Below are 19,691 nucleotides of genomic sequence, written 5' to 3'. Positions count from 1 at the left end.
TACCTTTTCTTGATACAATTTATTTTAGCTCTTTAACACTAGAGAATTTTTACTTTACCTGACCCGTGGGTAGTGGCTGATCTAGCATCTCAACATCCAGGTGCTTAGGGAGGTTATATAATCTGCAGAGTTCACATATCAACCACTTCAACTGCTGACGAAGCTACAAAACACATTTCAGTAAATAAATATTATGTTAAAGACCCCTCAGAAGACACGAATAATGCTAGGACTACTGTATCCAATCCAGCAGGAAATGAAAAAAGTTTGTTACTGCTCAATTGCAGACTACAGATAAAATAACATTCTTTAAAAAATATTTTTAGGGACTGCTAGTAAAAGATATAAGAAAGTTACTATGGTTTGAGTGTAATCCCTACAACTGATACCTAGCAAAATGACATCAACAAAAAGGCAGAGGAAGGGGAGCTCCAGATATTGCCCAATTTTCAGTTATTAACTTCTTTTCTTAAAAACTTACAACTTCAGACAAGAGTACGTTAATACATTAATGAGGCTACAAAGAATAGAGGCAGTGTTGTTTCACATGCGTTACAAAATTGTATATTCCACAGTCATATTCATTTAAAAGTACAGAGGCAAATGGGGTCTAGTAGACAGAGCCTTGGAATCAAGATGACCTTGGATACAGCATCTAACTCCCTGAGTTTGAGTCTCCCCATCTGTAAAACAAGGAAATTAAAACCTTCTCAAAATGGTAAAGATTAAATGAAATCTTCTGTGAAAACACTTGGCATTTAGTAGGCTAAGTGTTTCTCCAAAAAGAAACCCACCAGGGAAACTGCAAGTATAACTTATTAAGTTTCCATTTTTAAAACCAGACTGTTTTGTAAGCATATTTACTCTAAGCAAGTAAGCAAGGTAAATTATGTGCACAAACACGTTTTTCATTGTTTAAAAAATTGTTTCAACGTGTAAGTTTAGCAATTATGGTTGAAGTAGAATGGTTAATACTCAGCAGACTTTACTTGGAGCTAGTAAGGCAGCTTACTTTACTTGGGCAGAAATAGTTCCCTGGATGTCTGACCAAGAAAAGGGATGAACAGAAAGAAGCAGGTTTATGAAAGACTAAGAAAACACACATAGGATTAGAATGGGTTAAACAAAGCCAAGAACAAGTCTTTCCAAAGTGTACAATGGAGCAAGCAGAAATGAGAAAAGTTCAGCAGTAAATTAGGATCGAAAAATCTCCTCAAGCTTAAAAGGCAGTGAAGTCCCATTTTGGATCTTTGGACCAATAAGCTCTGTTTTGTGCTAAGTACATAATAAGCATGAGGCAGGGTGACCTGGACACAGACTCGGACACTCCAACACCTAGCACAGAAAGAGCTCCAGGAGTCCTGTGGGAGACACAGCAGTGTGGTAGAGTCAGACCAAGCAACAAGAAAAACGGTGGTATATCTTCCAGGAATTTCAACTTTATGCGTCCCAAAAAAAGATGTTCGAGGGATGGGAGAAGAAACTGAGATCATGTGGAAGGATTCAGGAATATTTAGAAGGTAAATGGACAGGTCTTAGAAACTTACTAGATAGTTTTGGGGAGACAGGAAACATTGGTATAAAAAAGAACTCTAAGATAGTTCCCCAGTTCAGGCATGGTTGCCAAGTTTCACTATTTCATTTTGCCCCAAGCACAAAGAGAATTACTGAGGGGAAACATGATGGGGGTGGTGGGAGTGCTGGGAGGCAGATGAGTTCAAATTTAGATGTAATCATTTTGAATAGCCATGGCACATCCAAGTGGGATTCCACGGATTTACTGTGATATGTAAACAGATGTATGGGTTCGAAACTCAGGAGATAAATTTCAGCTAGAGATACAGATTTAGGATCCTGGAATATAAGCCATGATTTAAGTAATAGGAGTAGAAGAGACTACTCAGAGAAAACACAGAATGAGAAGAAAGAGGCCAAGTAAGGAAGAAGAGCTCAGAGACCAAGGCAGGGTAATAAGAGATAAAAAGAGGAGACAGTGACCTGATGGAAGTCCTCAAAAGATTATCAGTTCCCAGAAGAGAGGGATACAACTTGCCTTTTATACCCACTACATATCACAGAGCCTAGCATAGAAGCCAGTCAATTCTTTAAAAATTACTTTCCTGTGTTTTACTACTAACAGTTTCCTGTATCCATCCAGGGGAAAAAAAGTATGTATAAACAAGCATAGATACAGATTTTTTACAACACTGTATACAAAAGGGGCCATATTACAGATAATATTCTATGCCTTGCTTTTCACTTAGCATATCTTGGAAAGCTATATGTGCTCTTATGGAAAGAGTGGCTGCATTCTTTCTAACTATAACCTAATATTCTATCATAAAACTATACATGGTAATTTTTATTTAACTAGCTCTTTACTGGTGGACATGAAGTAATAAACGTTTGTTGAATGGAGGCAAGTGTCAACAAGGGAACATTTAACAGTATCAAAATGCTGCAGAGAGGTCAACTTTAGAACTAAAGAAGGAGTCACTGAATTTGGCAACTAGAGAGAAAAAATTTTAGTGCAAGAATGAAGGCAGAATCAAAATTATAATGAATTAAGTAAATTAAAGGTAAGGAAATATAGCTTATTCTGTCAAGAAACTCAGTTATGGGGTAACTGGCAGAGACTATAAGAAGAGTGAAGGGTAAATTTTGATATTCTTTTATGTAAATATATTTACTTTTTTATAAAATTAGGCCCAGTTCTATATTCTGCCATTTTACTTGATGAGCATTTGTTGATGTTTTAGACACTGAAAAACAAAACCCCACTCATTTCTACTGTTACAAAACTTATACCTTCAGATCTTTAGAGGCAGTCTTCTAAAAGGAGGCAGCAGTAAGGGGCTATGTCTACCACTCCTTCCCTGTCCTGTCACCCAACTGCCCCAATGCCAGAGATGTAAACATGTGTCCGCCTAGCTTTTAATTTTTAGCTCTAACCTTCATGGCTCTCCAGACTAGCCTTTACTCTTAAAATACTCTTTAAACTGCTATTCTTCTGTTCTTAATCTCAAGAATAGAAGTGTTTAAACTACCCATAACTTATTTTGCCAAAAATCTGAGATAAGACTCTAATTTCCCCAAACGGTCAGTTCTCCCAATACTATTAATAGAATAATCTATTCTTTCCTTATTGAGTATTTTAACTCAATTTAACTTATTCTAATTTCTCAACTGCATGATTCTGTTTCTAAACTTCTATTACTTTTATCTGTCCAGCCCAGTGCCAGTACTCAGTATTTTATTTTATCTAATATCTGGTTGGGCAAGTCTCTCTACCTTTTTTCTAATTTCATTATTTTTCATTATTTACTCTTCAAAACAAACTTTAGAGGCGTTTTGTCAAGTTCTAAAAATAAGTCTCTTGGGATTTTTACTGGAATTGCATTCAATTTATAAACTAACATGAAGCTGTATTTATAACATTTAACTGACATATTTATAATATGAAATCTGCCCATCTAGGAACACAGGAGTCAAGTCGTTTATTCCACTCAGCAAATTTTTGTAGTTTTCTTGATACAAAACCTGTACATCTGAGTTTATTCCTAAGTACTTAATTTTTTAAAATTTAGTTGTAATTTGTCAACAAAATACTTTTCTACTATATTTTCTATTTGATTATAGTGAATATTTGGGAAAACCATGGATTTTTATATAATGGAGATTTTAACCAGTCATCTTAAAAAATTATTTTTTCAGTGGATTCCTTCAGATTTTTTTTTACTAGGTAAACGAATCACATCACCTGTAAATAATGATGGATATTTTTCTATAAGGACTTTACGACATCATGGAAAAACACAATAATGTTAACTTTAAAAAAGGATATAAAACTATGAAGAATATGACCTCAACTATTTAAACATAAGAGTATATGTATTTTACTAGCAAGGGAAAAAAAATACTAATAGAAAATAGCCATCATGTCAACAATGGTTATCAGGTAAAGAAATTATAGAATATTTCTATTTTCCTTTTTTTTTTTTTTTTTTGCTTTTTTTAAATTTTACTAGTTCTCTCACAATGGTCATTTATTACTTTTATAATCAAAGAAAACAGGTTTTTAAAACTTTTGTAATATGAAAAGTTACATTTCTTTATATATTAAAAAAAGTTTTCATTTGCATACCTTTGGCTTTTACTGCAGAGTTATACAGACTATCGATAGAAAAAGCAATTCCCTAAACACTAGCATGTTGTCAATCTATCATTATTTCCCTTCCCTTCACATTACCTTAGTCTTTTCCCCTTTTTCTGATTCCCATTTTGGCTAGTGGTCCCTACCAAAAATGCTTGCTTGGTTTAACGGTTAGAATTCACGGAAAAGAGCCCACCTAATTCCTGATCTAAATTAAGACTATACCTACGAGGAATAAAAAAGAGAAACCAAGCAGTAAACAGAATTTGAAGGAATAAAAAAAAAAAAATAACCTGGTCTTTAGCTCCCCTAAGATTATCAAATAATCATTAATCAGGCTTTTATATCATATTCCCTCTTAACACTTAAGTTCTATATATAATGTTCATGAGATGAAAAAGAAAATAGCATGGCTTATTTTCTCACCGAATTGTTGTTCTTAGTATCTTCTAGACGTTCCAGAACTGACGTCAGATTTGGGTCATCAGAGTCCACAAACCATATTGGTGAAGAAGATGGATAGGATTCCTGTTACAGAGACATCTATGTTAAACATATTTACATACAGACTAACCTGGATATGAATTAAATCATACCACTAAATGGCAAGATGATCATGGATTTAAGCAAAACATATCAGGGGGAAGAAAAGTGACACACTAAAATGTTGTGTGTGCAGGGGCCAGCTCCACAGCCGAGTGGTTAAGTTTGTGTGCTCTGCTTTGGTGGCCTGGGATTTGATGGTTTGGAACCTGGGCGTGGACCTGGTACCACTCATCAAGCCATGCTGTGGCAATGTCCCACATAGAAGAACTAGAAGAACCTACAACTAGGATATACAACTATACACTGGGGAGCGTTGGAGAGGGGAAAAAAAGAGGAAGACTGGCAACAGATTTTAGCTCAGGGCCAATCTTCCTCACCAAAAGAAAAAGAAAAAAAATCTATGCGTGTAGAAACAAATTTATTTTTATAGATTAAAAATAAAATCAACAAAGTTTTACTGTTTAATCTTGCCTGCTCCATGTTACATAATTTATAAGTTTAACAACAAACAAAAAAAGGACTTTACCCAGTAAGCAGTATGATTTAAAACAAACAACACAGAATACACTACAAAAGTTATGTTTTATCAAAAGCAGAAAAAAATGGTATTCAAGCACCAAGGAAGATGAGTTTCCTTTCTTTACAAAAAATGGGTCTATCATGGCCTGGATTCTCCCGCTTTAACATTTTTTAAGGGCTTTAAAATCCAGAATCACAATAAATCCCTCAAAAAGCCAAAACAAATAAAAAAAAAAAAAAAAACTCCAACCTTGAAGTACAGTCTATAGATTTAAACCATACTACTTTTGCCTTTTAATATAATAAAGCTACATTTCTAAACTTTACCTAGATGAACTCTAAGTCTGAATTTTTAAAATAAAGCAAAGGAGTACAGATCTAGGCACATGTTTTTAAATCCTTACAAATGCTAAAAATGATTTTTAAAAATCTTCTACTCACTATACTTTTGCTTTCTGAGCACTGTCTTTATAGAAGTTACGTTTAGAGACTTTTCTCCATTAGACAATTGACCCTAAAATCAATCCCATTTAATGTTGCCTTTTTTTCATCCCTTCTTAGATTATAGGGAGGGACAGAGTTTCTAAAGGAACAGATTTCTTAAATGAGGTTAAGATTACTTCTTAAATATGGCAGGTGTTAGAAGGCAAAATAAACAGCCACATAGCTACCATAGGGCTACATTCAGCTTTCCCTTGCCACAGGAGTTGGGCTTTGAGACAGGAATTCTTGTATAGTCAATGATGTTCTTGAACACTGTAGTAGGCTGCCTCTAAACTGGCCCCAATAATCCTAACCTCCTGGTATTCACACCCTTGTATAACTCCCTGACCTACCTAATGACTCACTTCTAACAGAATACAGGCAAAAGTAACAGGATGTCGCCACTAAGATTAGGTTACAAAAAGATGAGAATTAATTTCTTGTTCACCCTCTCCTGCCCTTTCATTTGATCCTTCTGATGGAAACCAGCTCCCTATAGAGAGGCCCACATCCACATGGCAAGGGATTGAGAGAGGCCTCTGACCAATAGCCAGCTAGAAACTGAGGCCCTCAGACCAACAGCCTGTGAGGAGATGAATCCTACTAACAACTATGTGAATGAACTTGGAGGCAGATTCTCTCCCAGGCCAGCCTGGAGACGCCTGCAGCATCAGCCCACACCTTTACTGCCTTGTGAGAGACCCTGAGCCAGGGGACCCACGTAAGCCGTGCAGATCCTGACGCACAGAAACTGTGAGATAATGTTTGTTGCCGTATGATGCTAAGTTTGTTACACAGCAATAGATAACTAATTCAAACACCATAAAACTCCAATATTTTATTCCATCACACAAACTGAGAACTGCCAAGAAATGCTATTACTACATATACATTTTTAAAAGCACATGTGTTGATTTTAAAAAGTTAACAAACTAAGCATACATGCTTTCACCTACTAATAGACATTTACTCTGTTCACTTGTAATTTTCTATTATAAATCAGGGAAAAGACATTATTAGATATTAGCTGTAGAACTATGAAAAAAGAATTTTGCAGAAACACATTTTTAAAGAAGTATTGCTTTGAGAACTATAATCTCAATTATAATACAGCTGAGGCCTCAGAAACTGAATATTTTTAAAGCATTTTACCAAACATTCTTTAAGGAAAAAAAATATTGTATTGAAGTAGGACATCATTATATCTATTCAGTACTGGTTTACTTTTGTATGCTCATCTTCTCTTACTGTGTCCCAAACCTCTTTACAAGCTAAAAGGTAACTGTCTCCAAAATTAATCCTGTTCTTAAAGAAAGGTACTTATTGAGTACTGCATTTGCTTCTTCAAATTCTTCAGCCTAGTTTGGGAACATACCATCTAGATTATTTTTATTGTTTTAGTTTTGTATTTTCTTTAGTCTTTAAAAAAAAAAACCTAAATTTAGAACTTCACCATGTAGATTAGAGTTTGTCTAGTAAGCTTCTGCATAAGCAAAATAAAACATCTGAATTTGTTGCTCTGGACTAAAACCCCTCAAAACCAGATTATGAGAATTGAAAAAAAAAAAAATTACTGAAACGAGTTACTATCTATGACGTGTTTTTCTAACACAGCACATGAGAAGATAGGATATATAGTAGGTCTAAGCAACTATGACAACAGTTTTCAAATAGAGGCCCTCAGATCCCCTAGGTCCAAACTATTTCTACAGGAATATTAAGATATTAATTGTTTTCACTGTAGTGACATTTGCACTAATGGTACAAATACAACGGTGGATAAAACTGCCACCATTCACTTCAGAATGCCTGTGATGAAGCAGTAGAAGTTATTTTACTAAATCTCTATCCTTACATATGTCTTTTTAATATTGCAAGTGATAAAATGAGAAGCACACGAGCACTCCTACAGAACACCTGAGAAAAGCACTTGTGTGACTAGTTGTGAACTGAACCAATACCTTAACGGAACACCATTTTTACTTGAAAGAATGACTGACAAACAACGGTTGTTATTCCAACTTGAGTTTTTGACAGATGTTTTCTCGAAAATGAATGATGAGAGCCTGTCATTTCAAGGAAAATAAAGGACAGTATTTATCGCCAATAATAAAACTCAAGCTTTCAAACAAAATTAGAATTTTTGAAAACCTGTATCCACGAACTGTGAGCTTGACAGCTTCTCAAGAGTATTCTGATGAGGTTGATGGTGATGTTAATGAATATAATGTTTTCATGTTACATAAGGAAATGTACCAATATTTAGAAACTTTCAGTGAACCAACATTTTCCATGACCAGCGCAAGATGTTATAATATTGTGCAAGGGTAAAAGATTCATTCAAATTTCAAGAAAGACCAAGTTTTGGGAGAGTGTCCATAAAGAATATCCACAATTACCTAAAATAGTTATTCAAATATTCCTCCTTTTTCCAACCAAATATCTGTACGAGGCTGGGTTTTCTTCATATTATTTCAACCAATACAACATATCACAACAGACTGAACGTAGAAGCAAATGACAGACCAGACATCAGAGATTTATGAAAAATGTAAAATTGTGCCACTAGTTTTACTCTCACTGAAACTTTTTGGTTTAGGAAATATGGTCATATTTCATTAAAACATTAACATGTAACGAGTTTAATGAATTAGTATGTTAAATATTTAATTTCTAATGACAAATATCAATAAATAATTTACATAAACAAAAGCTCCTTGGGCCCTCAATACATTTTGAATAGTGTAAAGGAGTCTTGACTCTAAAAACTTGGAGAACTACTGCCTTTTTCACTCTCTTTTCCTCCCCACTTTCAGAATTTCTTCCTTGGAAGAAACATCTCTTCAGCATTCTATATTAACCTATGTGGTTCCACTGGGGCTAGTTTTCCTACGTCCTTCCCATCTTCCTCCTTGCCTCCGTTGACCCAAAACCTGGTCACAGGTCTCTATCAGCCCATCCATCCCATTCCCAGGGATTAGCTGGGAGAGGCTATGTGATTACTCACATGGGCTAAGCCAAGCAAATCTGGGTCTTCTCTGGGACTAGAGCTCTCTTTCTGGGAGATCTGGAGTCACAAGGACGATGTTAGCCAGCCTGGGATAGCTGGCGTTTATCTTGCCAAGAGAGAGTTATGTGAACCAAATTGTTTGCTAGAGGGTCACAGATATGTATACTTTCAGCCTTGACTGTGAGAATGTCCATTTCACTGCACACCTGCTAACATTTTTAACAATCTGATAAATATAAAAGCTGCTACCTGGAAGAAAAAAAAGTTCCTATACAATATAATTTGTTACAACACCTCCAGAAACCAATTCATCAATGAGAATGGAAAGCCATCACGTCTAGGAAAGTTTCAAATAACATTATCTATATGCACAAGGATTTAGCTCTAGCTATTAATGTTCAAAGCACTATTTAAAATAGAAAAAAAAATAGAAACCACCTATATGTCCAATACCAGGAGACACAACTGACTCAATGCTATAGTCACGCAACAGAATCACACATGATAATTAAAAACATTGTGGAGGAATAAGTTATTTGCTTACCTAGTTTCTAGACTTCTTACTATAAGAATGTCTTGTTTACTACCTCTAGAAACTGAACCTTCAGCACAAACTCTACATCATGTTTAAGATTTCTTCAGTGTAATATTTAAGACAGCTTGTTTTGAAAGGGATCTAAAATATGACCAATATTTAAACCTAACCATTAACACTTTCAATCTCTTATATACTTCAAGCTTTATAATTTTGACAAGGTGAACAACTAAGCTTTGTATCTTGAAAATACAGTTTCCTTACTATTCCTCTTTAAAATGACCCATGATGTATCGATTTTTAAACATTAGATGCTGCTCAAAAATCCCAATTTAAGTTCAAGCAATTTTCCTTACAATGAGTCTTTGAAGTGCTTCTAACGCAGCTCTCTTTCACCAGATATGAAAATTTTACACTTAAATAAATATAGAACAATTACCTAAGTATCCAACTATTCAGGACCTTTGTTTCTCCTCCATTCAACTCATAGTTTTATAGCGATTTTAAGGCTTGAAGGATGAAGTTGTCTGTGACCACCACCATAAAGGTTACCATGAGTGGACAAATTTCAAACAAGTTCACCACCACTACCATTACCACCATAAAATGTTGTGCTGCACTGTCCTAAACTGAGACAACACGACTCAAGCTTAATCAAACCAACCTCTTTGCTTGTCATTGCTTAAGAAAAAGAGTTTCTGCTTTGTTCAGGACATAACTTTCTATATCTGTTTTCTACATAAATCCACTAAGAGACCAACGCATGCCTCTATATCAGGCACCAGCCAGCAAAACTACCTGCCAGAATAACTCAGTTTCTGTTATCTTTCCAAATGATAGACCATGACCATCTCCAAGAATTTCATCAATCTGAAAATTGATGGGAATACTTCTTGTTGAAGGTTCAGAGGTATAACATTTCTAATTCTTCTGGAGACCAGTTACGAGACACATTACTTTCACACTTTGCTGTTCAATAAATATGGGGTGGAGAATGAAATAAACTGACAGAATTACCATACAGTACCTTAATAAAATTCTAAATACTCTTACATAAAAAAAGCTACCAAAAAGAGACTGCTCCTTGCTAGTCATTTTACAAGTAAACAACTAAGTATCTAACGTGACCAGAGTCCACCAAGCAGACCAAAAACAGTGACACTTTGTAAAAGAAAAATGCATGCATACCCCTGTGATCGGAAAAATGCTTAAGTATTCTGAGTAGCAAAGTACAGCTAATCAAAACATTATTCTAGTAAACTGAGGCAGAGAAAACAAAAGTGCTGAAGAGGATTCAAACCACCTAATCTGCAGAAACCACTGGATGGTTTCCCTGGTTCTGAGTCTGCTTCAAAACGATCTCTAGAAGAGAGGACAGAACACTACTACAGCCTTGGAAAAAGAGACCCCTGGCTTCATCACTCTGGCTCTCTAGTAATGCTTTACATTTGGCAGCGGCTGTTTCAATTCAATTCTCCACCCTTGAACTAGCTGACATTTATCTAATACTACCCTTTTCCAGGTCTAAGGAAGTTTAACCAAAAAAATCAAGCTACTAAGGGATACACCATTCATAAAATGGAAACCAAAGTCTTCTCTTCATATATCTGTTCCTTTCAAGGAAGGCCATAAAAATGGGGATGAGGGAGGATAGATAACAGCTAGAAATTTGACTCTATATTATAAATGAGTCAGATGAATGAAAACAATGATTCCTCTGGCCTGAAAGTACCACTTAGGTACATAGCATGACAGTTCTGATATTTCCAAATGATTCTCTAGGAGTTCAATTTGGAAAGGTAATCTGTCCCAGGAGGATAAACCAAAGAAAAGATCTTGGGCTCTTTAGTCAAGTTTTTTCATTCCTTTGTATAACCTTGGCTGGGCTATTTTTTATCAGCGTAAAGACTAAAAATATGAAAAATTAAGAAATTATCAACTCTGATTTATTTCCCATGAAAAGCTATTATAAAGCATTCTCAAAATACAGGCAGACCTCATTTTATTGCTCTTTGCTTTACCGCGCTTCACAGATACTGCATTTTTTACAAGACCCTCCACCAGCAAAAAGACTATGACTCACTGAAGGATAGAATGATATTAGCATTTTTTAGCAAAAAAGTATTTTTTAATTAAGGTATGTACATTGTTTTTAGACACAATGCTACTGCACACTTAACAGATTACAGTGTAGTGAAAACATAACTTTTGTATGCACTGGGAAACCAAAAACTTTGTGTGACTCTCTTTATTGCAATATTCGCTTTATTGTGGTGGTCTGGAACTGAATCTGCAATATCTCCAAGGAACGCCCTGTAAAGTGTTATTCTGCCACAATGACATCACTTTTATATTGGCAGAGAACGTTATCATTGCTAAAGAGTTTTCCTATATATGCTCTCATGCAGCACAAAAAGTAGTATCTATTTTTTAGAAAAACACAACAAAAGAAGTGCTTCAGGTCTCAACTAAGTAAAGACTAAATCTTTTTCTCTCTCCTAAACTCAAGAGCTCTAACATTTTTTAATTTAGTATCTTGCTATTGGGGGGGTTGGGGACTTTTTGGTAATGATGAACAGAAATTTAATTAGCTAAACAAAAAAGGTTCTACTATAAGTAACCCCTGGCAAATAGCCACTCATGCAGAAAGAGTAATGATTTATGCTACACAAATAATAAAATATGAAGTTGTTATTCGTTTTCCAGTTAATTTACTTCCTGGGGGGGAATTTTCACTCTAAGATAATGATTCCCTACCAAGAGTTCCCAGGTACCAAGAAGTCCAGAAAAGGAGTAATGGAGTTGCCAAGTTATGTTAAATATTTCAAAAGGACTTAAAAAAAGCCATTTACTAGCTCCCAATAAGGCTGCACAGGTTATTAAAACAAGCTGCTTTGCTTTTAGGTGTGATGGTAACAACTGGTTGTTACCACTGACTGGCAATTAGATCTCTTTACCGAAAATGGAAAAACAATACTTAAGTTTGCATGACAATCTTTCATATCATGAGTTCACAGAAAAGAACTAATAAAAAAGACTCCAAGTTCAAAATAGCACTCTTTTCCCTTCATGTTTAAGATTAGAAGGAATTTATAAAAGAGAAAAAAGTTTAGCTCAATTCCCTTGGCCTAGAGAGTAAAATGTTGGTTTTTTTATTTCTTTAAAACTGTCTTCTGAGGCCCCGGCCCCACGGCTGAGTGGTTAAGTTCACATGCTCCGCTGCGGCAGCCCAGGGTTTCGCCAGTTCGAACCCTGGGCACGGACATGGCACTGCTCATCAGGCCATGCTGTGGTGGTGTCCCACATGGCACAACTAGAAGGACTCACAACTAAAGTATACAGCTATGTACCAGGGGGATTTGGGGAGAAAAAGGAAAAATAAAATCTTTAAAAACAAAAACAGTGGCCGGCTCTGTGGCCGAGTGGTTAAGTTCGCACGCTCCACTGTGGCAGCCCAGGGTTCGGATCCTGGGCGCGGACATGGCACTGCTCATCAGGCCACGCTGAGGCGGCGTCCCATATCCCACAATTAGAAGGACCTGCAACTAAGATATACAACTGTTTACAGGGGCGGTTTGGGGAAATAAAGCAGAAGGAAAAAAAAAAAAAAGATTGGCAACAGTTGTTAGCCCAGGTGCCAATCTTTAAAAAAAAAAAAAAGGAAGATTGGCAACAAGTTGTTAGCCCAGGTGCCAATCTTTAAAAAAAAAAAAAAAACTGTTTTCCTTATGCAGTTGAAGTCAAATTACAGATTTTCTATCAAACCCTCAGTGACCTTTTACATATTTATGCGCTATCCATGACACTTTCTTTTTTCTTTCTTTTTTTTTTTGAGGAAGATTAGCCCTGAGATAACTGCTGCCAATCTTCCTCTTTTTGCCGAGGAAGACTGGCCCTGAGCTAACATCTGTGCCCATCTTCCTCTACTTTATATGTGGGATGCCTACCACAGCATGGCTTGCCAAGCAGTGCCATGTCCGCACCCGGGATCCAAACCTGCGAACACCGGGCCACCGAAGCGGAACATGTGCACTTAAGCACTGTACCACCAGCAGGCCCCACCATGACACTTTCTTGATGTTATCTCTGCACTTTTGACAAACCCCTAGCAGTTAACTTATAGGATAGGTAAGACTTTTGTTCAAACAGAATATAGCTAGAATGGTGGTCAGATAGTCAACAGAACAAATAATTGCTGCGCATTTACTGAAAGGAAGATGGAAAGCATAATTATAGATAGTATCCCCCTGCCACCATAAAAAAAAAGACTTAGGGGCCAGCCCGGTGGCACAGTGGTTAAGTTGGCACATTCCGCTTTTCAGCGACCCAGGGTTCGCTGGTTCAGATCCTGGATCTGGACTTGGCACTGCTTGGCAAAAGCCATGCTGTGGTAGGCGTCCCACATACAAAGTAGAAGAAGATGGGCATGGATGTTAGATCAGGGCCAGTCTTCCTCGGCAAAAAGAGGAGGATTGGCAGTAGTTAGTTCAGGGCTAATCTTCCTCAAAAAAAAAAAAAAAAGACAAAAAAAATAAACATCCAAAACTATTATAATAGAAGATAAGAAAACACAACCAAAGCAGTAAATAGTAAGGACTACAGAAGGGGAGAAAGAGGAAATAGATATCAGCATGAACTGAATATGACCAGAAGAGCCTTGAGGGATGGTCAAACATGGAAAAACAGATTGGGGACAGGGTAAAGGGGCACATTCCATGTGGGAAAACCTGCTGATGCAGAAGCCTGAAAAAAACGGGGACTCAGTATCTTTAGAGGATTATTCAGAAATTGGCATGCATGCATGTAAGTAAACAACTAGTAAGGTACCATTTACTCAATCCCTACAGAAACTGCATAAGGCTGCTTCTTGGTAAACACGAAGAAGACAGGGCCTGGCATGTAGAAGAGCTCAAAAAAATTGAGGAATAAGGGGAAAAGTTAAAGAAGAGGTCAAACATTTCTTTCTACAATTTACTACATAATTTACAAATCACAAACACAGCAGACAGGTCCTGGCATTTGAAATCCAATCCCATTTTTTCCTTGCTCTTTCCTCTCTAAGAAAATACCATCAACATAAGTAATCCAGGTAGATTTATCAAAACACTCATCCATGCTTAAAAAGACTTTATCTAAAAGATACCCACTGAAATACTTTACAGATGAAGTCATATGTCTGGAATCTGCATCAAAATAATCCAAAGTGGAGTACAGATGAAATAAGATGGGCCAAAAGTTTCATTGCTGAGGCTGGGTACATGGAAGTTCTTCACACTATTCTACTTTTGTATATGTTTGATGTTTTTCCATAATAAAAAGTTGACACACATTTCTATCCACTGAGCATCGACCATGATACTCATCTTCTGATAATGTCTATCATAATTCACTAGCATCTCAATTTGAATAGTTTCTACTAGTTTTACCATTATACTAATCCCCACCAAAACCTCCCTTCGCTGGGTGTCTCTAATTCATTCTTGTTTCATTTCCTAATCTAGGTCATCACTCAATATCTTTGTGTGCAGCAGACTCCTACCAGCCTCCAGTAAGGTTCTTGATGGGGCACTGTTGGCATTTGAGGTGGGATAATTCTTTGTTGTGGCAGACCGCCCGAACGTTATAAGACGTTTGGCATCCCTGTACCCTTGGCACTAAATGCTAGCACAACACCACCACCACTCCACCCCCACTGGGATAAGCAGAACCTCACACACATTTTCTAATGCCACCCAGAGTAGAGCATCGACGACTCCTAGTCCTGGACAGCAAACACATTTTCCCAACTTACCTGACTAACTTAGTAGTTCTCCACAGCTTACTACAAGTTCAGTCTCCTGTCATTTTAACTAGCTCTACCTTTTCCCCATCTTCTAACAGAATAATCACCACTCAGGCCAGCCGGTCTCCTTATTATCACCTACCTCATGCTCACTACTACTTTCTGTTCCCTATTCGTAGAAAATCTCCTTCACCAGCCTATATCCTGGACTTCTCAAGTCTCATCATAACTTCTCCACTCCTAAGCAAACCACATTTTCTCAAGCTTTGGTGTCTCTTTTGGATAGAGCTTCCTTTGCCTGAAATGCCCTTTCACTCCCTTCTAAAAGCCTAGGCACCTGTGAAAGCCCAACTCCACTGTCAGCGTCTCCTCAAAGCCTTCCTTGAAGCGACCCCTCCCCCAGCCCCGGTCAAAATTAACTGCTGTCTTCAGCTTTCATAATGATACCATAGAACTTGGTCACACCTTGTTGTATAAAACTCTTCTCCCAAGAAGACTGAGTTCTGAAAGCAAAGACTACTCTGCTCAGTTCTGCAAAACCAGCGCCTAGAATAGAACACTTACATGTTCAATAAGTGAATTCTGTCCTCAGTACAGCACTTGACTGTACCAGGTTTTCAGGTTTTGTTTTTTGGGTTTTTTCCAGGAAATACACACCTACTACCCCAGATATTCTGAAAACTATTTTATTGTTAATTATCCGAACTTCAAGGGCTTTGCAAACTCCCGAGTACCAGGCACACTGTAGTCACCTGAATGCCCACTGACTTAACCCAAGGGAGTTGACGCCAGACTTGGTTTTAGCCGTATTTACAGAGAAACATGAAACTACAATCTTGACTCCTGATACAATAAGGAGTATATTCTGCAGTTTGGACCAATACCCTAAATCAATTTCACAATGAACAGCCTCATTATACAGTTCTATGAAAAAACTTATTTAACACTTGTTATTTTACCAAGCCTTGGGTTTCTAACGACCTTTCAGTTTAAACCAAAGAGTGAGCTTTAGTGTCTTTTCGGATTTGTGACATAAAATGGTCTTTCTGGGCAGGAGACTTGGGCACGTATCTCCATCCCCTGCTCCGGACATTAAAGGCTCACAGCCGGGAGGGGCTGCCTAGACAGACACCCGCCACGCCACCTGCCGCAGCCGAGGTACAATGCGCCTTTGGGAAGCGCGTTAGCGCACGGCCAGGCCGGCAGGAAGGGGGTAATTCGAACAGTACCAGAGGCTGCATTCTAAACTTTTTTTCCTCACATGCGTCAGTTTCCAGTGTTCGTTTTTCCTTAAACACAAACTTAAAAGATAATTGGGTGAATAAGCGGGACCAGGGAAACCTGACAGAAGAACGAGGCGTTAAAACTTGACGGCCTTTCCCCGTCGCCACCGGGGCTCAAACAGCAGCAAGAGCCGAGCCGCCCGGCCACGACCCTGGGGCAAGCCAGCTGTGGGCTGTCATGGCGAGCCGGCGAGGGCTCCGGCCGCCGTCGTCTCCCACCTCGGGGAGCGGCGACAGGGGCCGAGAGGGGCCAGCAGCCCCAAAGCCGAGCCCCGCGGGAACAGCCGGAGAACGCGCCGGCCGCCTCCTCCCACCCCGCTCTCACGCAGTCGCCGCAGAGCCTGGCCCGGGCCCCTCGCCGGGGAAAGGGGGGCCGAGAGGCCTCTCCGGGGAAGGCTCCCCTTTGTCCGGGGACTCGGGGCCCCCGTTTCTGCCCTCGCCGGCCCTAGCGGGGCTGCGCCTGGGCGCCTCACCGTGATGTTGCAGTGTAGGGTGAGCGGCGGCGGCGGCGAGTGCGGGCTGCCTGGCGGCGGCACCAGGAACTGGCAGTGCAGCTCGTCCAGCTTCCAGCTGACGATGCGGAATCGCTCGTGGTTCTTGTCGAAAATGGACGCCAGGAACTTCAGCTCGGCCTTGAGCCCTGACACAGACATCTTCCCCTCATCTCCGGCGGGAGGGGTGTGGAAGGGGAGCCGGGCCCAGAGCCGCCGTCACGGCCGCGACCGCCCCGCGGGGACGGCCCGGGCCGCGCTCCCGGGGCTCCGCCTCTCCCTGCCGCTGCGGCCTGGGTCGGATCGCGGCTGGAAAATGGCGAGGGGCGCCGAGGCCTTGGCGGGCGGCTGTGCGACGGCCTGCGCGGCTGCTCCCTTTGTAACTGACTCCACCGGCAGGAGGTGTCGGCCCCGCGGCTTAAAAGGGCAACAACGACACCGCCCCCGCTACCGCCTGGGAAAGGGCTGCCCCCACCCCACCCCCATCCCCATCCCCTCCCCCATCCCCTCCCCGCCCCGGCGCGCCCTGCGCGCCCCTGTTCTGGCGCGTGCACGTAGCTGGCGCGCGCCCCCGCCTGGCCGCCCCCTCCTCGCCGGGACCCAGCCCCTTCCGCCCAGCTCATCTGCTCGCCTCCTCGCTCCCGCGGACCCAAGGCTCAGAGCCAGCCGGTGCCCCGGGCCCTGGTCACCGGGAAGAGCCAGAGGCCTCCGCGCGCCCCTACTCCCCGCCTGGGGCCAGACACGTGCGCAGCATATAGCTCCGGCCACGTCGGCGCGGCGGCGGGTGAGTGCCGGCCCCGGGGAGCGGCCCCTTCCCAGGCTCTGAGGGAGCCACCCGCTCACCTGACTCAGGCGGGGCCCTGGTGGGAGACCCCGGCTTGTGGGCTGCCGGCAGCACTTTGGACCGAAATTGGCCCACCTAGCTTCATCTCCGTTACTCTCAACCTAGTCCGAGCCACCACTTCTCTAGCCTGAGTTTCCGCCAAGACCTCTCCGGACTCTGCTCCCTCCCTGCTTTCGAACCATCGTTTTACGGAAGATGATGATTCGGCCCCTGCCAGCCGCTCCCTCCCACCTCCCATAATTTTATTCTTCCCCTTATCCACTACCTCTGTTCACTCAGACATTCATTTTCTCTCTCTCTCTCTCTCAACTGCCTTGAGGTTTTGCCCTGTTTCCCAAGCTTAAGATAACCGTCTCCACCTCCCATGGAGACAGGGCTGGCTTATTTTCAGTCAAGTGTTAGCTCTAATGTCATCTCAGAGAGGGCCTCTCTGACCACCCCATCTGAAATAGTTACCCAGTCACCCTGTATCACATCATCCTATGTTAATGTTTTGCTCAGCACATATCACGTCTGATATTTTTCCTATTTGTTCATTGTCTCTGCCCAATACGAATGTCTTATTCATATCCCCAGGGCCTAGAACAAGGTCTTTTATACAGTAGGCACACAGTGTTATTGAATGAATGCTCCTATCTGGAAACCACAGCACTTAACACAATCCCTGGCACATTCTAGGCGCTCCAAGAATGGATAAAGGACTGCATGGCCGACCAAAGGAATACAACATAATTGGGCAGGCAATTAATAGTGTGTTTAGTAATATGTACTAGAGGTAGGACCAATTTCATGGGTGTGCAACCTATGTTGTTGCACAGGGTTCCTAGCTTAGAAGGGCCTTGTGCTTGGTTTAATACTCTGCTGTAGTCACTTTGAAATTCTTAATAATTTTTCTGGAAGGGGCTCTGCATTTTCCTTTTACACTGGTCCTGACTAGAAGTACCTAGCCCTCTCTGGTGCCTAAATGTCTTCTGCTTCATGACCTACAAGTGGTCCCTGCTGTACTGGTCCCATAGATGCGAAAATACAGAACAACACAGGGAGATAAGTCCACTGAATGAGAAGCATTTATAAATATTTTATTTTCATTTACTTCTGAGATATTGTAACACGTTATAATGCTTCTTAGCCTTTCATGGGGGTCATGGACCCCTTTGGGAATATAATAAAAGTTATGATCCATCCTCCCAGGAAAATACCTCTGCATATAAAGTGTTGTATTTGTGGGGATTCAACTGGGACTGGGAGGAGAAGGGGTGTCAGTCCTGAGCTCTGAGCCAGAAATAACTAGGATGCTGTACTGGCATTATTGCTGGGTTAAGTGCGGGAGTGGCTTGCTGCTTTCTTTTTCCATCAGTCCCCAGTACTCTTGGGACCCTAACAGCCATGGCAGTCACAGACAAGGATTTGAGACAAAGGGGAACAACCTGTTCAGAATTTGGTATGACTTTGGGAAATAAAATGCCCTGACCAAGTTATTTAATCTGTCTAAGCTTTATTTGGTTATCTCTAAATTGCTATGAGAAAAATAAAGAGCTTTATAAATTGCAAATGCTTTCACTAGTTATATCTCAAATATATATATAAATATTAACTTTGAAATAGTTTTTTGAGCATGTGCTGTGTGTCAAGTTCTAAGAGAGCTAGGAAGATAAATAGATATAGTCCCTGAATTCAAGAAGCTTGAAGCCTCGCGTTGGAAACAAAACACTGTTTCCTGGTAATTTAGGCTGCAAATTACAGAAAATCATGACTTAAAGTGGCTTGGACAATAAGGAAATGTATTGCTCCACGTAATGGGAAGTCAAGAAGCAGGGCAGGCTCCAGAACTGGTTGATTAGAGCTTCAATAATATCAAGAGCCCAGATTCTTTCCATCTCCTTTGTCAGGCCGAGGTACAAGCAAGGGAGCTACAGCAAGGGAGATATAGCTGTGCTTGCAGGTCACATCCAGACATGACAATACCCAGAGTCAGAAAGGACTCTTTGTTCTTTGTCTCCTTCCAAGACGTGGGGACTTTTCCAAGAATCCACCCAACTGGCTTC

At 40.2% G+C, this 19,691-nt stretch overlaps 1 protein-coding gene across 3 annotated transcripts in view; it reads right to left on the bottom strand.

Moving 5' to 3' along the window:
• Positions 1–17,339, bottom strand: part of UBE2Q2 (ubiquitin conjugating enzyme E2 Q2) — a 62,120-nt gene extending 44,781 nt beyond the window's left edge. The window contains exons 1-3 of one of the 3 annotated variants that reach the window (XR_011425029.1): positions 16,785–17,310; positions 4,580–4,681; positions 59–163 (exon numbers count right to left, since the gene is read on the bottom strand). Coding sequence is in view for 2 of the 3 variants with exons in the window: in XM_001489739.7 (XP_001489789.3) it covers positions 59–163; positions 4,580–4,681; positions 16,785–16,964 (387 nt within the window). In the remaining variant the exon portion in view is untranslated. Of the gene's footprint in view, positions 1–58; positions 164–4,579; positions 4,682–16,784 lie in introns of all 3 variants that reach the window. The other 2 variants (XM_001489739.7, XM_005602881.4) reach the window with 2 other exon arrangements.
• Between the last annotated feature and the right edge of the window lie 2,352 nt (positions 17,340–19,691).

The sequence above is a fragment of the Equus caballus genome, chromosome 1 (genome assembly GCF_041296265.1).
Source record: "Equus caballus isolate H_3958 breed thoroughbred chromosome 1, TB-T2T, whole genome shotgun sequence".
NCBI classification, from domain to species: Eukaryota; Metazoa; Chordata; class Mammalia; order Perissodactyla; family Equidae; genus Equus; species Equus caballus.
The sequence above is the reverse complement of the archived record's forward strand: the minus strand, read 5'-3'. Positions and strand labels throughout refer to the sequence as shown.